This window comes from Lepeophtheirus salmonis, chromosome 3, assembly GCF_016086655.4.
Source record: "Lepeophtheirus salmonis chromosome 3, UVic_Lsal_1.4, whole genome shotgun sequence".
Lineage (NCBI taxonomy): Eukaryota > Metazoa > Arthropoda > Copepoda > Siphonostomatoida > Caligidae > Lepeophtheirus > Lepeophtheirus salmonis.
The window spans coordinates 27,698,902-27,719,070 of NC_052133.2; the positions used below are offsets into that span (position 1 = coordinate 27,698,902).

At 31.5% G+C, this 20,169-nt stretch overlaps 2 protein-coding genes and 1 long non-coding RNA gene across 8 annotated transcripts; 1 reads left to right on the forward strand and 2 right to left on the reverse strand.

The window, feature by feature from the left end:
* Window positions 1-1,645: 1,645 nt before the first annotated feature.
* Window positions 1,646-4,732, forward strand: LOC121114819 (uncharacterized). 3 transcript variants are annotated; one of them, XM_071887245.1, is made up of 3 exons: window positions 1,646-1,669; window positions 2,122-2,929; window positions 4,181-4,732. In XM_071887245.1, exons 2-3 carry the CDS (start codon window positions 2,122-2,124, stop codon window positions 4,429-4,431), a joined length of 1,059 nt encoding a protein of 352 aa, XP_071743346.1. In that variant the 5' UTR covers window positions 1,646-1,669; the 3' UTR covers window positions 4,432-4,732. The 3 variants fall into 3 exon arrangements, with proteins under 3 accessions (XP_071743346.1, XP_040564831.1, XP_040564832.1); XM_040708897.2 differs by lacking the exon at window positions 1,646-1,669 and adding an exon at window positions 1,750-2,040; XM_040708898.2 differs by lacking the exons at window positions 1,646-1,669; window positions 4,181-4,732 and adding exons at window positions 1,759-2,040; window positions 3,073-4,174.
* Window positions 4,733-5,960: 1,228 nt separating this feature from the next.
* LOC121114822 (uncharacterized) lies at window positions 5,961-10,279 on the reverse strand. Of its 2 annotated transcripts, none has more exons than XR_011779349.1 (3): window positions 9,988-10,279; window positions 8,007-9,784; window positions 5,961-7,682 (listed from the first exon to the last, which is right to left on the reverse strand). It is a non-coding gene; the product is annotated as an uncharacterized lncRNA (long non-coding RNA). The 2 variants fall into 2 exon arrangements; XR_011779348.1 differs by lacking the exon at window positions 9,988-10,279 and adding an exon at window positions 9,874-9,978.
* A 5,359-nt stretch (window positions 10,280-15,638) lies between these two features.
* CycY (cyclin Y) lies at window positions 15,639-18,400 on the reverse strand. Of its 3 annotated transcripts, XM_071887252.1 has the most exons (6): window positions 18,292-18,400; window positions 17,152-18,207; window positions 16,842-17,068; window positions 16,647-16,780; window positions 16,438-16,590; window positions 15,639-16,382 (listed from the first exon to the last, which is right to left on the reverse strand). In XM_071887252.1, exons 2-6 carry the CDS (start codon window positions 17,474-17,476, stop codon window positions 16,100-16,102), a joined length of 1,122 nt encoding a protein of 373 aa, XP_071743353.1. In that variant the 5' UTR covers window positions 17,477-18,207; window positions 18,292-18,400; the 3' UTR covers window positions 15,639-16,099. The 3 variants fall into 3 exon arrangements, with proteins under 3 accessions (XP_071743353.1, XP_040564833.1, XP_040564834.1); XM_040708899.2 differs by having other exon boundaries at window positions 17,152-18,400; XM_040708900.2 differs by having other exon boundaries at window positions 16,647-16,777; window positions 17,152-18,398.
* Window positions 18,401-20,169: the final 1,769 nt, after the last annotated feature.

Sequence of the window (20,169 nt, forward strand, 5' to 3'; positions counted from 1 at the left end):
TCCCCCTTCTCCTTGCACGCGTTTTTCTCTACAATATTATCAACTTTAGTAATGAGGTACTCTTATTGTATTGTGAGTTGCTGAAAATACAATTTAAAAAAACTGAACTAGAGCGTGAGCGAAAGGAAGAAGATCCTTAAAGGAATAATCTCTCCCTTCTAAATCCCTGATCTTTGAAGCACTTAAAGCTACTCCTGGCTGTCCTACGGAGAAGGTGAAGGTCCAATCCAATTCCTTGTACTATTAGGTTTCCGATGATGTAAGAGATTCTTCACTACACAAACTATTTACTCAGAATCAAACAAAAACACAAGAGCAAAGGATGACCCTTCCTCACTCTAAAAATACATATCTGTACATTCAATTTCCTATTTAACTAATATCCATTTAAACATCGTCATGTAGTAAAATCCAACTACTCAAAACTTTTTTTTGATCAAATTACATCCGCATTCTTTAATATCTAAGGTTAAAAAAAAATCTCCAGCGAACAGCCAATTAATGGAAATAAAATATGGAAAACGTATTTCACAAAATTCTTCAATTGCTAAATTTTTCCCTAGAAGTATGATTTAATTTTATGAATTTGCTCCATTTTATATTTATTGTTAAAGTGTATGTTATACATCATAATATATGTGTTTCATTAAAAAAAAAATTTAAATTAAAAAACATACCTAATATTATATGTTATTGAAATGATAATTGTTTAATGGTTAAACTTCTTTAAAAAGAAAAAAAAATCTTTTTTTCAAATTAGTAAGATATGAGATGTTAAAGTTTCTCTCATAGTTTCAATTTACTGAATTTATTTAATTAATGCGAGAAAATTATTTTGCTCTTTAGTCAAAATAAATGCACACCAAAAGATTTTTCATTTCTTGTGATGTATAAAATATGTAAAAATAAAAAAAAACGGGAAACAACAGTGGTTATCCTGAATATTTAAATAATTTTTGGAAGGAGAGCAGCTTAGCTGTCATAACGTTTTATTTGATCAGCTACCGTGAGAGGAAGGATGTTATCATTATTCCTTTATTATTGAAGAGAGAACAAAGAAGTATGAAGTATTCCCTAGTGCGTGAAGGACGAAAAGTAATACTTATGATTTGTTGTAGAGTTATAAGTGTAAGTCCTAGTTGGACTCGGATAGAATTGAGGATCGACATTGGAGTAATTCCTCCCTATATCAATGCTAGATACAGAGTAGGGTTGATGTTTTTCTTTTTTTAAAGCATTTTTAGATCATATTATTTCCAATTATGGTTTTAACTCCCTAACAAATCCTTAGCGTTACTCTCTCGTTATGAATTACTATTCATAAGCAAAAATACTCCTGGTTACAATTTATTCCGGTTACCACCAACAACAACAAAAACTTGCGCCCTGAAAATGCTTAGGATTTACAACCCTACTTATATAGTTTTATTATTGAGTGGCTATTAAAAAGGTCATTAATCTAAGAAAATAAAAATCAAGTATTCGTAAAGTAATATTATTGCTTTAGCTTCTAAGTAAAAAGTAATTTAACAAAATTATTTTTCAATTAAGTAATATCATAGTATGTAATAAGTAACTTATTACTCCATTAAGTAGTCATACTTGTTACCAAATACTGCCTCTGGCTTAATGTGGGTTCAAATAAAAAGATTATGAAGAGAAGTTAAAGGTACATAGATAATTTTCTTATTATAATGGCAAACTTATCATGTCTACCCTAGCTACAATATTTTCTGCCGAGTTTGTTTGTTTACATAAGTTTTCAGCTGTTAATACTGTACAAATGTCTACAATTAATCATTATAGTAAATTTAGCATTATTTATTGAAAATAAAAAATATCAATTTTAATAATTAAGTAAAAGTAGTATGTATGTACTAGTAATTATTAACTAAATTTCTGAACGTTAAAGGACTCAATTGATACCATATTCCGTATTCGTTCACTTTTATACGTCTTGAATTAGCTGATTCCTTTCATTATTGACTATTTGTTAACTAAAAACATCCATTGTTAGTTGTTAGACAATTCATAAATAAGGTAAAAATATGAATTTGATTTATAATATGATAATTAAATCAGATTTCTGTAGTAATATGTTGTTGTTTTTTAATTCTTCAGATGGGGTCCTCAGAGCGCCTACATCTTAGATGGAATGACTTTGAGTCGAACATAAAGTTAGGTTTTTCTGAGCTCCGAAAAGAGGAAGAGTTCTTCGATGTTACTTTGGCTTGTGGATCAAAGCAGATTAAGGCACATAAGGTGATACTAAGTGCTTGCTCTCCTTTTTTCCGATCTATCATTAAGTCAGTACCTCATCAACATCCTTTGCTCTATTTGCGAGGCATTAAATTCAATTATATGGAGTCACTACTCTGTTTTATGTACAATGGAGAGGTAAATGTAACGCAGGAGGAGCTAAAAAACTTTCTGGCAGTAGCTGAAGAACTCAAAATCAAGGGACTCTCTCAGAATCAATCATTACAATCTCCTTCAATAAATGAGGAAGCCCATCTTCCACCTAATAAAAGACCTCGCATTGTTAATAAGGTCGATTTGTCTTCTCCAAGGGCCAATATTACAAGGGAAAATTCTTCTCCCGTAATTTCTAAAGAAAGTACTTGCCAAACTCATGTTTCATCAAAGCATTATTCTCAACCAACTATTACAATCGAGGACGATGAAATCCAAGATATAACCCCAATCACTGAAGACAAGAAATATGTTGTTAACAATTCTATGACCATCCCTGATAAACCACAAGAAGTAGATGATAGTTTGCACAAAGAAGAATTTATTGAGGATCAAAATGAATATGAATCTGCGTCAGGAGACTTTTGTTATGACGAAGAAGAATCAATAACTGATCATGATCTTTCAGGGGCCCCCGGACCGTCAGGCACTTCAATACCTCTCGATGAAAATAAAGGTAGGAGTGTTTTAATTGTTTTCCTCGCTAAGTTCACTATATCTAGAAACGGTGTCATGATATATTATTTATTTTTGATTCGATATAATTATGAGTTTAAGTTAAAATGTATTTTATTAATTATAATTATTTATTCTTCATAGTCTTGGAAGAAAAAATCATCAATTTTCTTATTTATACAAAGATCACTCGAGCTCTAAAAAATATATATGCAATATAAAGATAGTTTTGGAATCTTTCAACATTAGATTTTTAAATATTTTCAGACAATTTATTTATATCTTCAACAACAAACACATAAAAAAGCTTTGAATCTTAAAAATACAAAAAAAAAAAAAAAATACCAAAAACTTGTAGCTTTTTCTAATCAGAATGCATTATTATATTCTTAAACAATGCGGTAAAATATTAGTGTCAAATACTTAAACATTTAAGCCAGATTAATTTAATTTAAAATAATTTGCTAGAAAATCTGTTATTTCATAGAATAAAATGTTTTAAGTGATATTTTGATCGTTTTTGCTGGACTATATTTTTATATATAATTAGATAAATTCGACAAATCCATTCTTTATTTATTACTTCCATTAAAAATAGTAGATTAACTGTTGATATTACAAGAAGAATGTTCAAACATTTCAAATGTATTTTCTTCGTGTGTTTTCATTTTGATTTAGGCAATCTTCAAAAATGAATTGTTATTGATTCCAGGCAAATATATTTATTTTTTTCAACCGACACGTGTGACAAAACTAGATGGCGGTGTACAGTCCTAAATTCGGACTGACTTGAACATTTTTGTTGCAAGTGAATTTATTATTTTTAAGCAAATTATGGAAGGACTCCAGAATTTGACACGTATCAACCTCATCTAAAACTTCGAACGGTGGATGACTTCAATTGTGATTTCAAATAAGTAAACATCGATTGATTCTATGATGTTATTTTGAGTTTTACAGTGATTTATTTTGATATGACACTGATAAAATGTTTGATGGTCCACAGTCTGAGACCCATTAAATAACGGTGAACGGTTTGAGAACGATTAAATTTCTGTTCACAATCTGAGACTGATTCTATACCTAAATCTTAAAACAATTACTTGAGACTGCTCCTAAAAAAATCTATATTGGACAGAGTCTCAAGGCTAAAAATTACTTATTTTAATTTTCAGTATATACCCACACACTTTGATGTCCTCGTCAATTTCTAAAACAAATATTTATCTAAATGTATTTTTTGTCCTTACAGAACTGAACGAAAAATTAAATGCAGAAATTAATAGACTTATAAAAAGAACACCTGATGGTGTTTATCAGTGTATTTCATGTAAGAAGACTACAAAGCGTTTACAGAATCTTCAGTTTCATATCGAGTCAATGCACGTTATTACAGATGGATTTGAATGTCATCTTTGTGGTACTATACTCAAAACACGACAATACTATCAAAAACATATGAAAAAGCACGAAAGATCTCCAAAATATATTCAAACACGTTAAAATATATATATATTATCGAGGTTCTCATGGATTTGCATGGCTTATTCATTGTTGTTATTTGTACAATTTATAAGAAACTTATAATACATACTCAATACATTGTTTTCTCAAATATTTAATATTGGTGTTTTGTTTGTTATCAATTAACTGGAAGATTAAGGCGCTTCAAAGTTTATTCAAGTGTCATCCAGCGGTGTAAGAAGTGGCTTTGTGTACCATTTTTAAAAAGGTGGAAGTAACTGAAAAATAAGAAGGTTCTATGGATATAAGAAAATAAATAATTTTTAGTGATAATCAAAAATCGAGATTTGAATTTTTTTATAAAAAAAATGAAAACCAGTCCCCTAAGAGATGCAAAAAATATTCGGATGGGGTGCTTTATCGAAAAACGGCTTTTTTGGTTTTTTTTCCTCAAAGGTTTATATATAAAAAGAAAATTGTGTTTGTATAAAAACATCATTCAACATTGTAGTAAAAATTATTTTGGTTCTAAAGACCAAAAATCAAAAACAATCAAACTATCACAAATTTATAAATATAAAGCTTAACATATTTCTAAATACACTTTAATAACATAAAAACTTACTTAGAAATGGATAAAAAAATCCAATTTTTAGTGGAATTAGACTTATAAGATTTCATTACAAATATGAATGATAAAACTTATGGTTTTGAAATCTCTTGTAAAGATTGATTGATAAAATTTCAATAAATTTGCAGCAAAATCCCATTTTGTTTCATTCATCAGTGGAATTATGATGGAAAACATTGAATATCTTGCTGCTGCTGATATCATTATTACTAGAATATCGTATGGCTCGATAAGTTTTTATTCTGATAATTCATACTACTGATAGTACCATTCAAGGACATTTATTTTTCAGTATTATTTACCTGACTAGAAGTAATGCCGAATAAAATTGTAGCTTTTAAAACTTTTGACTGCGTTTCGTTCAGATTCGATATAAAAAAACGTTTGAATATCTTTAATTCAGAACAGTGAAAAAAGTCGTGCAGTGTATAGTTGTATTTTTTTTTTTTTGACAACCACTTTAACAGAAGTAATAATAATCAAGAAAAGGAGAAAATCCAAACTCATTTTTTTACTTCATATATAAATACAGCCTAATATTTCATAGACATATTTGAGTCACTATAGGCTTTGTATTCAAATTTGTAGATTGAGTTAAGATACCCACGAATTTAAGCTATAGTTTAAAATCTTTATTTGATCTAAGATACTAAGATCCCGCTATGGCACCTATCAAATAAAATCCATCAATGTATCATTTCTTTATTGTTACAATCAATTTTTGCGGCGGCTTCAATAGATTAATTAGAATAATTTGTTTATAGAAATTGACTATAATTCGTTGAAGACTACAAATATAATTTATACTCAATATTGAAGAAAAAAATCTCTCTAGCTTGCTTTTGTTTGACGTGCCACATACATACTAGGGTGTAGCAATATTTTGTCTAACTCAAATTTCGTGATACCTAAATTTAACAAAAACGCCATCGAGGTTTAAAGTGATATTGCAAGGAGTAGAGTAATTTATTATACTAATGTATATATATTACAAATTTATAGCAAGCAAAAAAAATAAACAAATAAATAATAATAGAAGGAGCGTCTCAAACAAAGAATTTAATTTTTGTGATTAAAATTACATTATATGTTTGACAAGTTAATTGACTACTAAAATTTTTGACAATTATTAATTAATAAATACTTCATTACATATTAGAAAAAAATGGGTTCACAGTTATATATATTGTAAAATAAATACGTAATATTTGGGTACATATAATTTGAAATAAAATATTATCACTGTGCAATTAGAGTCAATAACGAATATATTATATATTTTATGATTGTGTAAGACATTATGCAACAAACAAACTACTTGTGCAAGTTGCAACTTCCATAAAAAAATCATACAAAATTAATTTTTTCAAATAATAATAACAAAAAACTAAACTCATTTTTTCCTTTATTATCGTATATATTATCATTATGGTGACCTCGATATCGTATCATTTTGTGAAAGTTGTACAAATTATATCGTGTCCCCCAGTAGCAGAGTGATCCAACTTCAACACAAGGGAAGCATGCAGCGCCGATTTTAGGATGATATTTTCCCCGGCTTGATTATAAAAATAGGGCCCTCGTAAAAAGTAGATTTTTCATAAATTAGTATAACAAATCTTTTCTAGATAAGGTCATTTAAAAAAAATCATAAATAAGGTATCGCAATTTAGGCTCTATAAAAGAATCCACTGAATTTTGATTTATTTTCTTTAAAAAAGTTATTGCACACGCATCTGTGCTATAGGTCCCTCTCACGGTAAAGCTGGGTCTGGGAACATGTGTAAGCAGATTGAAAATAAATTTAGAGGAAAAAAAAATAAGGCGTCACATCAGCACATATTTGACCGCCCTTACACAACAGATTTATTAAATTTCTTGACAACTTTTCTTTAAAAATAATTTCTATCTTTTTCTTTTTCGGAAATTTCAGATCTTCTAATTTAAAAAAACAACTTTTTGAATCTTTTTTATATATTTAGAAAAGTTTCGTTTAGGCATGAAATTTTGAATCTTCTTGCCTTCTTTTATGGATCTAAAATTTAGCACCTCCATTAATTCTTAAAATATTCATTGCAAAGGGAGGGGGATCACGATACACGCCATCCAAAGTAAGGGCGATTAATAGTTTATATGTTTGTAGTTAGTACTTGAGACGGTGGGCATGTACCCACATATCTTAAACATATAAAACTATATGCGTTTATATTTTTCGAATGGTTTTTCTAAGTTTAAAATTCCTATCTTCAACCCTCAGAGTACACATATATCAGAGACAGAGTGAAAAAAATCAGGTCCAAAAAGAGTCCTCATGACACTAGGTCAACGATAAGTTATCTTAGCATAAACTTTAGGGCGAGTTATCGTAGTGTATAGTACAGGAATAGTTATTATAATCTCCCTCAAGTCCAAGAAGAGTCAGCATGGTGCCAGGCTAATGAGTTCTCGTAGCACACAATTCAAGAGGAGCTATCATAGTATCTAAAGGACTGACTACCTTGAGTCCTTTAGTAGTATCGAGTCTAGGATGAGTCATCATAATATCAAGATACCAGGTCAATGATAAGTCCTTGTAATTCACAATTGAGGAAGAGATAGCGTATTATCGACTCCAGGACGAATCGTAAGGACAGTTGCCGTTGGTTCTTGAAATCTGTGCCTAAAAAAGAAGAGTTTTCAAAATCAAGATATTCATAACTACGTATATTGTATAGGGACTAGCGGTAGTGGTTCAAGTTATCTTTTCATTTTTATAATACCTTCAAATACCTAGCAATGATTATATATGTTTGAACATTAAATTAAAACCTGTGCCGCAAATTGCAATGCAGTGCTTCTCAAAAACTTCTGGAATCGTGTCCCAGATAGCTTTTGTTGTTACGTTCCATTCTAACAAGATAATTTTCAATTTTTGCTATAAAAATGTTTAATGAAAATCTTTTTTCCCCTATAGTTTATAACATTGCAAAACAAAATGCCTTACTGTGAGGAAGGCAGCTCGGTAAGGAAGCTGCTACAATCTTTCTTTCTTATGCTCAATCATTTAATCGTTTGCGAATTCTTTTTTAGCTGAAAAAAGGAAGCATCTATAACAGGGGGTTCTTAACCTTATTGGAGGTACTGAATCCTGCATGCTTCATCAGTACATTCACCGAACCCCTTCGTGATTAGAAAATTAAAATGATTTCTTCGGAACATAGGTATTTATATTATTAGTGCAAAAAATAAACCATACATCAGTTGCAACACAAAAACATAACTTAATGAATATTTATTGCAAATCAATGTGTCTTTTGCAGCGGCCTTTCAGACACAAGTTCAGAAATGCGTGGCTTCACCTTGACAAGTGCCACTCTCATATCGTTTTTGCAACAGTCTGTTCTTTTTCTTCGTTTTTATATCGACCATCCTCGAAAACGATTGATCATAAAGATATATTGTTAGCAGCGGTATGAATATCTCCAGGGCTTTCTTTGCGATAAGAGGGTATTGTACGATTTGCTGACACCAAAACGTTGACAGCGTTGTTGTTCTGAAGAGATACTGGCTTTCCTGAAGTTCAACGATTTCATCGAGATATTCATCATTCACGTCTGCTGTCACAGCATGAAACGTGAAAGGTTGTCTCACCCATGCTGAATATGACCCTGTGCTAGGGAAGTATCCATCGATAGACTTTGTAAGCTCCTCTAAGTACATGGCTATTGTTTGTTTCAGCTCTCCAGGTAGAGAAATGTCTCAAATTCCAGTTACATCTTCGATTTTACTAACACTGTCGTCCAGCAGGGGGAAATTTGCGAAGTTATCATCCTCTGTTCGTCGTTTCCATAAAGCTAGCTTTTTTTTAAAAATGCCTCCTCGTTTTCTTCCACTTCGATGTTGTCGATTCCAACACCTTGCACCTCTCAATTGAGATAATCGAAAGGCCAAAGTGAAAATTAAATCAGAATTTTCGAAGTAGTCTACGTGACAATCGCAAAAACACGATCAAGCACCTTTCCCCCTGGATAATTACTGAATGGTACAGAAGTACCTCAAATTCCGAGTCCATTTCCTTATGTATGGTGCATCGAACCAACGCTCCAAAACCAGAGTGTTGTCCCAGCATGACTGGAACTCCGTCAGAATAAACTGCAGAAACCATATTCCATGAAATATTGTTATCTCTGATGAAGTCATCCACGATTTTCCTCACATCGACTGCCTTGGTTGTTGTAAAAGGCTTTCAAACTAAAAAATCTTCCTTTATCACGTCTTCTTTCATATAGCGTACAATACAACAAGCTGGCTTAGATAGGAAATCTCAGTGGTCTCATCGAGTTAGAGGTTGAATTTTGCAGGGCTTGAAATCCGATCTGCAACTACTTGAGCCAAGATTTCATTGATCATTTCGTCTATTCTGCTGCTGATAGTGTCATTTGAGAGGATCGGTTTGTCGATTGGTAAAAAGTAAGGTATATATAATCATGTATTTTCTTCTGATATGTTTTTGATTTGTTATTGAAAAGAGCACGTGACATCTGACGTCAATGCATTTAAATTAATTGATAACAGATGAACAATTTCAAAATATAATTAATATTATCATCATTTACTTTAAAAGTCTAACCTCTACGATTTTCCTAATAATTTCAAAATGAACACTCCGAAGAGAAATCTTTTACCTTGAGCTGTGTCAATCTGCTACTCCCCTCATGTGAACTCCGGGGAGGTTATTCTTACCATAGATTTCCCAAAGCCTTGGTGCAAAATGTATCCGAGCTGCGGAGACAAAGAAATCAAATATTAAAAGGACAAAAAGGTAATTGGTAGAATAATTGGATAAGAAATTAAGTAGATCTATTTTATACATATGGCCATCCTTATATTTATCCTAGGCTCTCCTCCAGGAACACACAAAAAAAAATTTGTCAATGAACTTCTCACTACTCCCAAACAAGGAAGTTTGAAATTTCATAAGTCACCTGAAGAATGCTTTGATGCTATGGAAGTATCATTTGAATATTTAAAGCCTTCTTTGGATGTTTCCTTGGGGACTATTGAAGAGCATGTAATACCACAATAAAACATAAATGTGTTAGTACAGACAGATATGTATAATGAACAGCTTCTTCATTGGGGGAAGAAAAAGAAAAGACTTCTCATGAAAATAAATAGACTTGGGAAAAAAAAAATTATTTCCCTTCAAAGAGTCAGTTTAACCAAAAATGCATCTAAAAGAAGTGAATGTAAAGCCTATAAATGTAAATTAAGTAAAATATTTTCACCAGGTCAAGTCAATGTTTTAATGAATGAGAATGCTAACGCCAGTCCTAAAAAATGGACGGAGGAAGATATTCAGAGGTCTCTCATTCTGAGATCAATGACTGGAGGAAAAGCCTATAAATATCTTCGGAAGAAATTCCCCCTTCCTTGCCAGCTTTATCCACATTAAGGAAATGGATTTCCAAATTTAAATGTGGTCCTGGAATTCAATACAAACTTTTGAACATTTTAAATAAACAAATGTATATAGGAATACATTATTGCTATCGTTAATTATAATTAATAATTTCGGATTGTTTTCCTTTTTAGAGCTCTCTCAAATAGATGTCCACTTAAGCCGTCTTGGAGTGTTGTCTTTCGATGAAATGGAATTGAAACGAAGTTATGACTATTTTCGATCTTTTGATCAAGCCTTTGGCCCGAATAAGAAGATTCAGGTGGCAATGATTCGTGGTCTTTTGGATTTTTGGAAGATGCTTGTTTATTTTGATTTTGACAAAGCAATGCCTATTGAAAATCTATTTGGTATTATTAAAAAATAGAATAATGTAGTGGCCATGGTATCTGAAATGGGTACCTCAAATTTGGGATTGCAAAATACATTGGGAATATCCGAAGAATCTCCTTACTTTTGGAATCCATTCAACACATCCAAAAAGATTTACGTCTTGTATGATACACCTCACCTCGTCAAACTATTAAGGAACCATCTCTTGGATAAAGGATTTATCTTGCCGGACGAATCTACAATTACAAAAAATGATATTCTAGCATTAATGGCAAAAGATTCAAACGAACTAAAAATGGCTTATAAGATTACAGATATTCATTTAGAATGCCAAAATAGTCAAAGACGCGTTTATCTAGCAACACAACTATTAAGCCATATATCCATTTCCTGAAAAGAAGCCTCAAGCGGATTTTATCAAAATGGTAGATTCATGGTTCGACGTCTTCAATAGTAGGAAGCCTTTTGACACGAAAATAAACTTGTGTGGATTTGGTAATCATATGAAGGAACAGGAAGAGGCTCTTAAGAAGATGAAAGGGACAATTAAATGTATCCGGGGAATTGGTAAAGGAAACAAAATTATTCCTTTCCAGTGTATATTTTTGATTCCCATTGTCTCTTTGGAAAACTTATTCAATGACCTGAAGAAAGCATCTAGAATCAAATACATAATTACTTCTAGGTTGAATTAAGATTGTCTCGAAAACTTTTTCTCACGCTTGAGGGTCTTGGGAGTATCCAACGATCACCCAACTAGTGTTGATTGTATCAATGGACTAAGACTAGTTGTTCTTGGCCAAGCCGCCCGACTTCATATTGGGTCAACATCAGTTCGAATAGAAGAGGTAGAAACCTCATCAATGGATAACTTTCTTGGTTGTTTAATTAAGGAAATCGAGCCGGAAAATAAAGAAACGGAAATAGATTAGGAAAAATATGAAGATGCTTCACTTTTAGCTGCCGAGTTGGCTATAAATCCGGATCTGGAATTCGAAGCACATTCAAAATCTCCCTCCTCAGCCTATGACTGTAGACTTCAAAGAATGGGTGATATCATTGGATACTTGGCCAAGAAGTTTTCTACGAAATATCCTAAAATCGTTTTACACACTAGAGATGATCCTTTTAGTGATTCAGATATGACACCGTGGATATCAGCATTATCCAAAGGAGGACTGACAAAACCTACAAATTCCTTCCTCACTCAGATAAACAAATTTGATGCAATCTTTGAAGCATAACATGGACACGAAATATCGAGCCAACCTAATGTTATTGAGACTTTAATATCAATTCTTCAAAGTTCAGCTCTAGATTTCCACTAAGATATTATTAGAAAGTACGCTCGTCTAAGAACATTTATAAGAATTAAGGCCCTGAATATTAGTATAAATTATCAAAAAAATAATGAATTTTGTAGAAAATTAAAGAAATTATCCCATAATATTTAATTTTTTTGTTTCTTGTATTTCCGATCTCCATGCAGCTTATGAAATGTTCCGCACTTTTTTTTGGTAATTTTTCATATCTCTACAAATATTTCAGTTTTGCCGGTGCTATACTATAATTACTCAACTTAGCAGTCCTTATCATGCATTGAGGAATATGACTCCCATCACGTTCCTTTATACACGAGAATCCATACTCACGGATGTGCACTGTGCATTTAGCAAAGCAGGTCTATTCTATGCTTAATTTTGGATACAGCAACTCCAAGAGCATCCTCCCCGTTAAGCAGCGATCTGTATTTATTTTTGATATAAGTTAATACGGAAAAGGTCTTCCTACATAAATAAGTTGACATAAATGGTGTAAGTAAATCTATAGCTGCTTTAGTCTGCAGTGGGTACTCATTTAACACAGAAATCCAGAATTTGTCAAGTTTTTTAAAATTAAAATCTGTTTTTAGTGTTAGGTCACATGAATTTTGATATTTTTCTATATCCGACAACATATGTGGTGGTAAAAGGGGCGGCGCATCCAGCTATATTTTTGTGGAGCACTATCTTCTGGGAAATACTTTTTAAAATTATCTAGAAGAGACTTCACACAGTCATGGGAAAATAAAGTACTCATTTTACTGAGCAGGGAGCTTTTCGGTACTCCTTGCACTGTGCAAGGCTAATCTAGATTCGTATTTTCATGATAAGAATATTTTTTACCGGTTCATGTATAAAAATTAGGTTAAGTATTTCGATACTTATTATGATAAAAAGTAAATTAAAAATGTAATTCACAAGAACTGACAGGGGCGACCGCAGAATTTTAGCTTCAGGAGGTAAGGGTGGAGGACTTAACACGAATTTTTGTGTTTTTTTAAAGGATTGTCTAGCTTAAAAATTTGCGTGATCTGTCAGCAGTTAACATATATTTTAACGAACTAATGGAGCTAAAAATACCGGTAATAATCCGGTATTAGTAATACCAATTTAGTATTGTATTGTTTAAAAACATTCGTACCTCGGTACATTGTAGTAGCAATACACCGAATAATCTATATGATCCTATTCAATTATACAAATGATAATATTATAGTACGAAGTTTAATGTTTAATTTAGAGGAAAAAACTGTTATAAGTATTTTTACCATACATTCATACTCTTTTAAATAACCTTCTATATAGTGCCCATCAATTCTTATGAATGAATGTGACATAAATAATTCATAATCTGAAATTAAAAGATATATTGATTTTAATTCAACAAACTAATCAACTGTGTTGGATCTTTTTCAATATCGAAATGAAATAACTAACCAAGTGGGTATTGTTCTAGATATCACAGAGGGTTCTTGATAATGAATCCAGGGACTTTTTTTTTTATAAATTCATAAAAGGGGCATTCCATGTCAAGTATACACACGCTTTTGCTATAACTGTCACCGATTTTGATAATTTTTGGTCAGGATGTCTATCCTCTCAAAGAAACAGCATGTATAAAATTTTAGACTTGGGGAGACGCAAGGGCCCTTTGGAGTCCCTCAAAGTTTTCTCCCTTCGAACTTGAGTAAAGTATAACTCCATTTAGAATAAACCGATTTCATTTTTATATCCATATAAAATACTTTTAAGAGTACGAGCTTTAACTAATATTATATATAAAATACATGCGTGCCAAAAAATACTATGAAAACATTATTGCAAAATATAAAAATGGCGTCCAGCCAGTTTCAAAATCGATTTCTTTATTTTTTTACGAGAACTTTCACCTACTCATATTCTATGTGTGCAAAAAATTAGAGTGGGAAATGAGTTTTACCCATTAGGTAACGAGGTCAATATTTTAGGTGGCGTCGAGACCGAAATTTTAGGAACCTCTTAAATCCTAAACCGGTACAAAAAAGTCTAAAATTTTGGATTTATGAGTTTTTAACTATTATTTAAGTATGTGCAAATTTTTTTTTTTTTTTTTTTTTGAGTAATTGATTTGGGTTGGAATTACCCAAATAAAATCCAAATTCTGCATTGCATCTTTAGCAAAACTTATAATTAAGCCCATTGAAATAATAAAATATTTTATTTTGATAAATATGAGTAATTATACAAATACATATATGATAAGATTATGAATATTTATAAGATAGGGGGGATAGAAAGGAATAATAACAGTATGACATATTTTTTAAAATAAAAAGATTGAATTTACTATTATGAGACAATTATGTCCTTTTCCAGTTATAAGCCTAAATGAAAGTGATCCCACTCTAATTTTTGTACACAATAGAATATAAATAGGTTAAAGTTCTTACAAAAAATTGTCGAAATCAATTTTGAAGCTTGGCTGGAGCGCCATTTTTTATGACATATGAATTAAAGCTGAAAGTATTTAAATGCAAAAAAAAAAAAAAAAAAAAAAAAAAGAAACTAGTTCGTTGTCAATAGAGTTATGAATTACTCAATTTCGAAAGGGCCAAACTTTGAAGGACTCCCAAACGGCCCCTCGCGCCTCCAAAAGTCTGAGATCCTGACCAAAAATAGTCGAAATCGGTGACAATCATGTCAAAAAAGTGAAACATGACATGGAATACCCCGAAAGTTCTATCCTTGGTGAGGCAAGCAGTTGATAATAATTTATCACCATAAAATAAAAGAATGACAAAAATTTAAAAAAAAGTTTAACAATATTAAAAATATGTTTTATCAAAGAAATCCCTTTTAATTAATATTTTATTCTTAATTTCTATTAGTTCGTGATCGGATTTTTTTTTTTTTGGAAATCAAAATATGGTCACCCTTTTATAACATATTTCTATATATAATACTAATAGAGTGCGCGTTTTTTAATGTATATACATAGTACTAAATGACATTTTCATTCATTTTTATTTCTTAGTAGGGATGTTATTTGTTTAATCTGATCTAATTCGAGTCTCAACTGATAAATCATGAAGAAGTTAAAATAAAAAACAAGAATTGACAAAAAAAGTACTTAATAGTTGATGGAAATATTTTGAACCCTTTGTTATTGTGATCTATTATTTCTACAGATCGACAACTTTCGTAATATCCTAATAAAGACACAAATTGACAGAATTAAACTCTGGTACAAAGATATTAGAGCATTGAAGTTTTTGAATATATACACTCAGCTATATCTAAAAAGACTCTTGATTATTAATACTTGCATATAAAAAAATACAATGAATAATGGAATCTAGAGTAAGTTCTCTGATAAAAGTTGTAGAACAATGAACAAAGAATGACAGCCATTAAAAGTTGCCACATACATATATAAATTGATTTATAATTAAGATTTGTCATATTAATAATCAAATAAAAATCACTTGCCGACTTTTTGAGAGGAATTATAACTGATACAATAAATGGTGAATTCTGACAATATAGTATAAAAATTTATTTTACACAATGCTTTAAAATGATAAAATCATTATTTAGAAAACTAATAACTTCAAATTAAAAAAATATAATGGGTAATAAACCCATATAATATGACAAATACAAACGAATGGAAATGGTTTCAATGAAGAATACAGGGTGTTTAATAACAGACCTATAACTTATTTTTCAAAAATATAAAAAACATACTCTGAGAACATAAATTATGTTATATCCGAACTGTATACTTGTTATATGATTAGAATAACGCGACTGAAGGAGATACCCCCGCTGAAAAAAAAAAATAGTTCAAACAAAATAATGTCTAGGGCCCAAATAGTTAGTTTATAAAATATGAAAAGAAATATGCCATTAAATTTATATTAGTTTCAAGGAAAATTAATAAACGCCACAATAAATATGTTCAAACCAATAATAAACTATTAAGAAGAGCGAATTTTAATTTTATGACAAAATAGCCACACTTCTACGATTTACGGATAATTTGTCCAAACTTGACCATTTTTTAATTCCACCCTGTAGAATTTCTTGTGAAATTCTTTCTTCACACTGTTGTGACATAGCTTCCAACTTTTGAGCCCTTTCTTTTGATAGAGGTTCGGCAGGAAATGATAAGTCATTTGCCTCAGCCAACGTTCGAAGATCAAAGTAATATTTAGCATAAACACTAGATGGTACATTAATGTTAAACTGTAGCATTTCTAAAAATTGTCGTTCTAGCTCATTCCTGTAAACATAAGATTAATTCAATTACTAATCCAAAATTACATATAATAACTTACATATCTTCAACAGTAAGATCTTTCATGATTTGACAGTAATCAACATTCCAGACCGCCTGATCATCCCATACTTTGCTAGCTAGTAAAATGGCACCTAGAGTGATACGCTTCCAGCTTCCCGGTGTAATATCAACCTCAGCATATGTAAGTAACCTGGAATGATCATCAATAGTAATTAATGATCAAATATAGAATTTTATGCTGAATACCTTTCCAGATAAACAAGGGTAATAATGGCACACTCCGCAGTGAGTTGTGCAGCGCTAAAAAGAGTGCGGATAAATTTGAAAATCGTCCTCAATTCTGGATTAAACTGATTATAATCTGCAGAGACGGATTCCTTCTAGTAATGAAAAAAAAAAAATAATGAAAATTGCAGATTTGAAGTCAAGCATAAAATGTACTGTTAAAGGGTGTAATTTTTCGTCAAAAATATCAAGAACCATGGTGGAAGAGGACCTATTCTTGATGTGATAATATATGGCCAATGAAACACATTTAATTGTATTTTTAAGATTAGGCTGTGAAACAGTGGAATCATCCAAAAAGATAGTTGAACATGAACTTGATTTCTTAAGAGTACTGCAAGATCTGGAATGTGCTAAACCATTTTGACTTTTGACTAAGCCATCTAAAACAAAAGAAGACACAAATATATTTATAAATTATATGAAATGAAAATTCATTTATCCGAGTCTAAATGTGAAATCTTACTTTTGGGTTGTAAAATACGTTTTGTTTTTTCCATAAAAATAGTTTCAGTGGTTGGATGAAGCGAAGGATCTTCCTCCCAATCATCTGGTTCGCGTTCTGAGATGTGTTGCAGATTCCCACAAGACTCCTCTCTCTTCTTTGTAGAAGGCACCATACTCCCGTTGTTCCCCAGATTCGGAGTGGAGTCAGATTTGGTAGGAAGGTTCAAGGTTCCATTGGAGGAACTCTCTTTTTTTCCACCCTTCTCATTCTTCTTCCGCCGCTCATTCTCACTCCCAGAGGAACGGGAAAGACTGTAGGAACAGCAACTCTGATTGTTACCCATTTTTGTACCAGTCACAGCTAAAGATTAGATTCCGTGTCTCTCTCCATAGAGAATAAATCCTCTCAGAACACGACTAGAATTCTCAATTCGGAATTAATGATCAGTGATTACCAATTAGAAAAGACTAAAAGAGGGCAACTCTCAACTTCAATTCACTCAAAGAAAGAAAAGAAACTAGATAAATAAGAGGAGAAGAAACCTCCAATCAGCGATCACATCATGCAACAGCTTCCTCTTCTTCTTATTTAGCTGTCATTCAGCTTCACGATGCTGTGCGTCTTCTCATCTCCATTCCATCTCCCAACCTTTTCTAACCCAAAATCACATCACTGAACCCAAATGGCTTCAAATTACATATGACATTGTAGTTACAAGTAACTCAATTCTTCCGAATTTCTGAACTCTTCTTTTTAATTACTAGTTGGGAATCGCTTAATAAGAGCAAAAAGGTGTTCAACCCATGCAAGTTGTTGAAAGTACTTAAAAGGAGCATGAAAAAAAACCCCACAACGGACTAAATAATATACAGTAATAGTGTCAATTTTGATTTGAGTGGGTTAGCACCATAGCCTATAATAGAGAATATATAGCTAGTGCGACAAAGTTTTTCATAAGAAGGTTGATAATTTTTATAAACATAAGTTAGTTTCAGCTGCGGTTGGGTGTATTTATGCTATGTTTATATCGACTGTATTATAATCATATTCGTGAACGGTGTATCAGTATGTCCCCTAATAAAAACACATAGGGCCGTATTTAGTATATACCGGATAAAATATACATCTAGTTACTCTATGTTATAATATTATTCTTACATGGATCCTCTTCTATTAAAAAACATAAAAATCCATAAATATAATAATTATAATAGTTCTGGATAGAGAATCAGAGAAAGAACAATCACGAAAAGAAAAAAAAGACTACGGTTTGTTAGATATTACAATTAACATGATTATACGCATATTAATATACAAAAAGAAATGGCGAAAAAAAGTACGGGTACGTTCTTGTATGCAAGGTTAATAGATTAACCTTGCTAGTAGTATGTATAAATATTTTTCTTTTAATTTTTACAAAATATACAAGTTTATTGCAACGACAGAACAGAACAGTTGACGTAAACTTACGCAACACTAACGTCCTCAAGTAATCTATACTATAAACTATAATACGAAAGGATAGCGCCAGGATTGCCCATCAATATCTACCCACATTTCAAAAGACACCAATTAAACATTTCTCTAGCTTGTTTATTTAAGTTATGAATCTCCCTCCCTCATCCTTTTTAAAATGCATTATATGTTGCAGTATTACTATAATAATAAATAAAAGCTACTTCCTAATTGTATTGTGTGCCTAAATAGATTAAGATTTACAAATGATAATGAGGGAAGATATTATTATAAATAATCTATACTCTATTTTTATGATCAAAGCTGCTAGCTATATAGCTAGCAATCTCATGTAGCCTCGATTACGTAAGCTGATGCATAAGGAGAGTTTTTTTCTCTTTAATTCTATGGTAATGTTCGTTGTATCTCTCAACCTCTTCTTCAAAAGCATAAAGGCTCAGAAGTCAGAATCAGATTAATGAAAGTAATAAATGAACAAATACATTCCCAGCTTGAAAAAATACTAATACATATTCAAGAGATCAATGCTTAAAACAATACTGAGTTTTGCTAAAATAGTGATAAGTAAAGTGAGATTTAGAAGCAAAACAGCTGACAGGAATATACACAGTATGGAATTCTTGTGGGTGATGACTGCTGATCTGTACCGCTCCAGTATTCCCTTTCTTCTCTCTGTTAATTCTCTCTTCTCTCAGCAGCTCTAGCTCTTTTCTCTCTTATTCTCTTTTCTTCTATGACGTCACTTTCGGTCCGTCTTCCGTCCTCGAAGTATCCTCATAACATACTAGTCTGATCGAAGATGGCTGCAGATGATTTCATGGACCAAACGGGTCCCGAGGACGATTGTATTTTGTCTCCAATAGAGTAAGTTCTACCTTTGTAAATTATTGCATAGTTCCATGCTTGGACATTTTTCTGACAAGAAAGAACTTTACACATTCCAAGTACGGCTCCTTTATCATTTCTATGAATCCATCTTGGATTATTGTAATATTAATAATAATTTAATCCTTCAGTAACGATAATAATTATGATTCATGTCGCTTCTCCTTGCAAAAAATAGATAGGTTTTGTTAATGCGTAATTCTTTTTTACACGGAGCTGAGACGAAACTCCAAAAATTATTACTCAGAATATCTCAACATTTTACATGTGCCAAGTTTAAAAAAAAATATTTATGTAGTAAACTGTATTTAGTTCATGTTTATTGAATAAGGCTGAACTGTAAACCAAATGTCTAGTAAACCTTAAATTTATGTATACACATACCTGTCAACTTCTCCTTTAGGATCTCAATCTCTTTAAGTACAAATAACCCTTAACATCCTAATAATTACTAACTAAAAATTTCATATACCTAAGTTTATTCATATAATATTCATACACTCAGGAGCTAAACATGAGTCTAATGGCTCTTGGAGCTAATGAATATGAGTGAAGGTTTCTTAAAACTAATGTCCGCCATAAATTTCTCTGAATGTTTGTCTAATGACAAAGCGATCATGGATTTATGAGTGGGAGGAAGAACAGCAAGGTTACAATCACAATTCGTTTATAGAA

What these genes read in the sequence shown, in the direction of transcription:
- CycY (XM_071887252.1), bottom strand. Translation starts at nt 17,476, where the DNA reads ATGGGTAACAATCAGAGTTGCTGTTCCTACAGTCTTTCCCGTTCCTCT. An exon ending in ACCCTTGTTTATCTGGAAAG is followed by an intron (nt 16,591 to 16,646) that starts GTATTCAGCATA and finishes TGATCATTCCAG; the next exon opens with GTTACTTACATATGCTGAGG. An exon ending in GATCTTACTGTTGAAGATAT is followed by an intron (nt 16,383 to 16,437) that starts GTAAGTTATTAT and finishes TTATGTTTACAG; the next exon opens with GAATGAGCTAGAACGACAAT.
- LOC121114819 (XM_071887245.1), top strand. Translation starts at nt 2,122, where the DNA reads ATGGGGTCCTCAGAGCGCCTACATCTTAGATGGAATGACTTTGAGTCG. An exon ending in ACCTCTCGATGAAAATAAAG is followed by an intron (nt 2,930 to 4,180) that starts GTAGGAGTGTTT and finishes TTGTCCTTACAG; the next exon opens with AACTGAACGAAAAATTAAAT.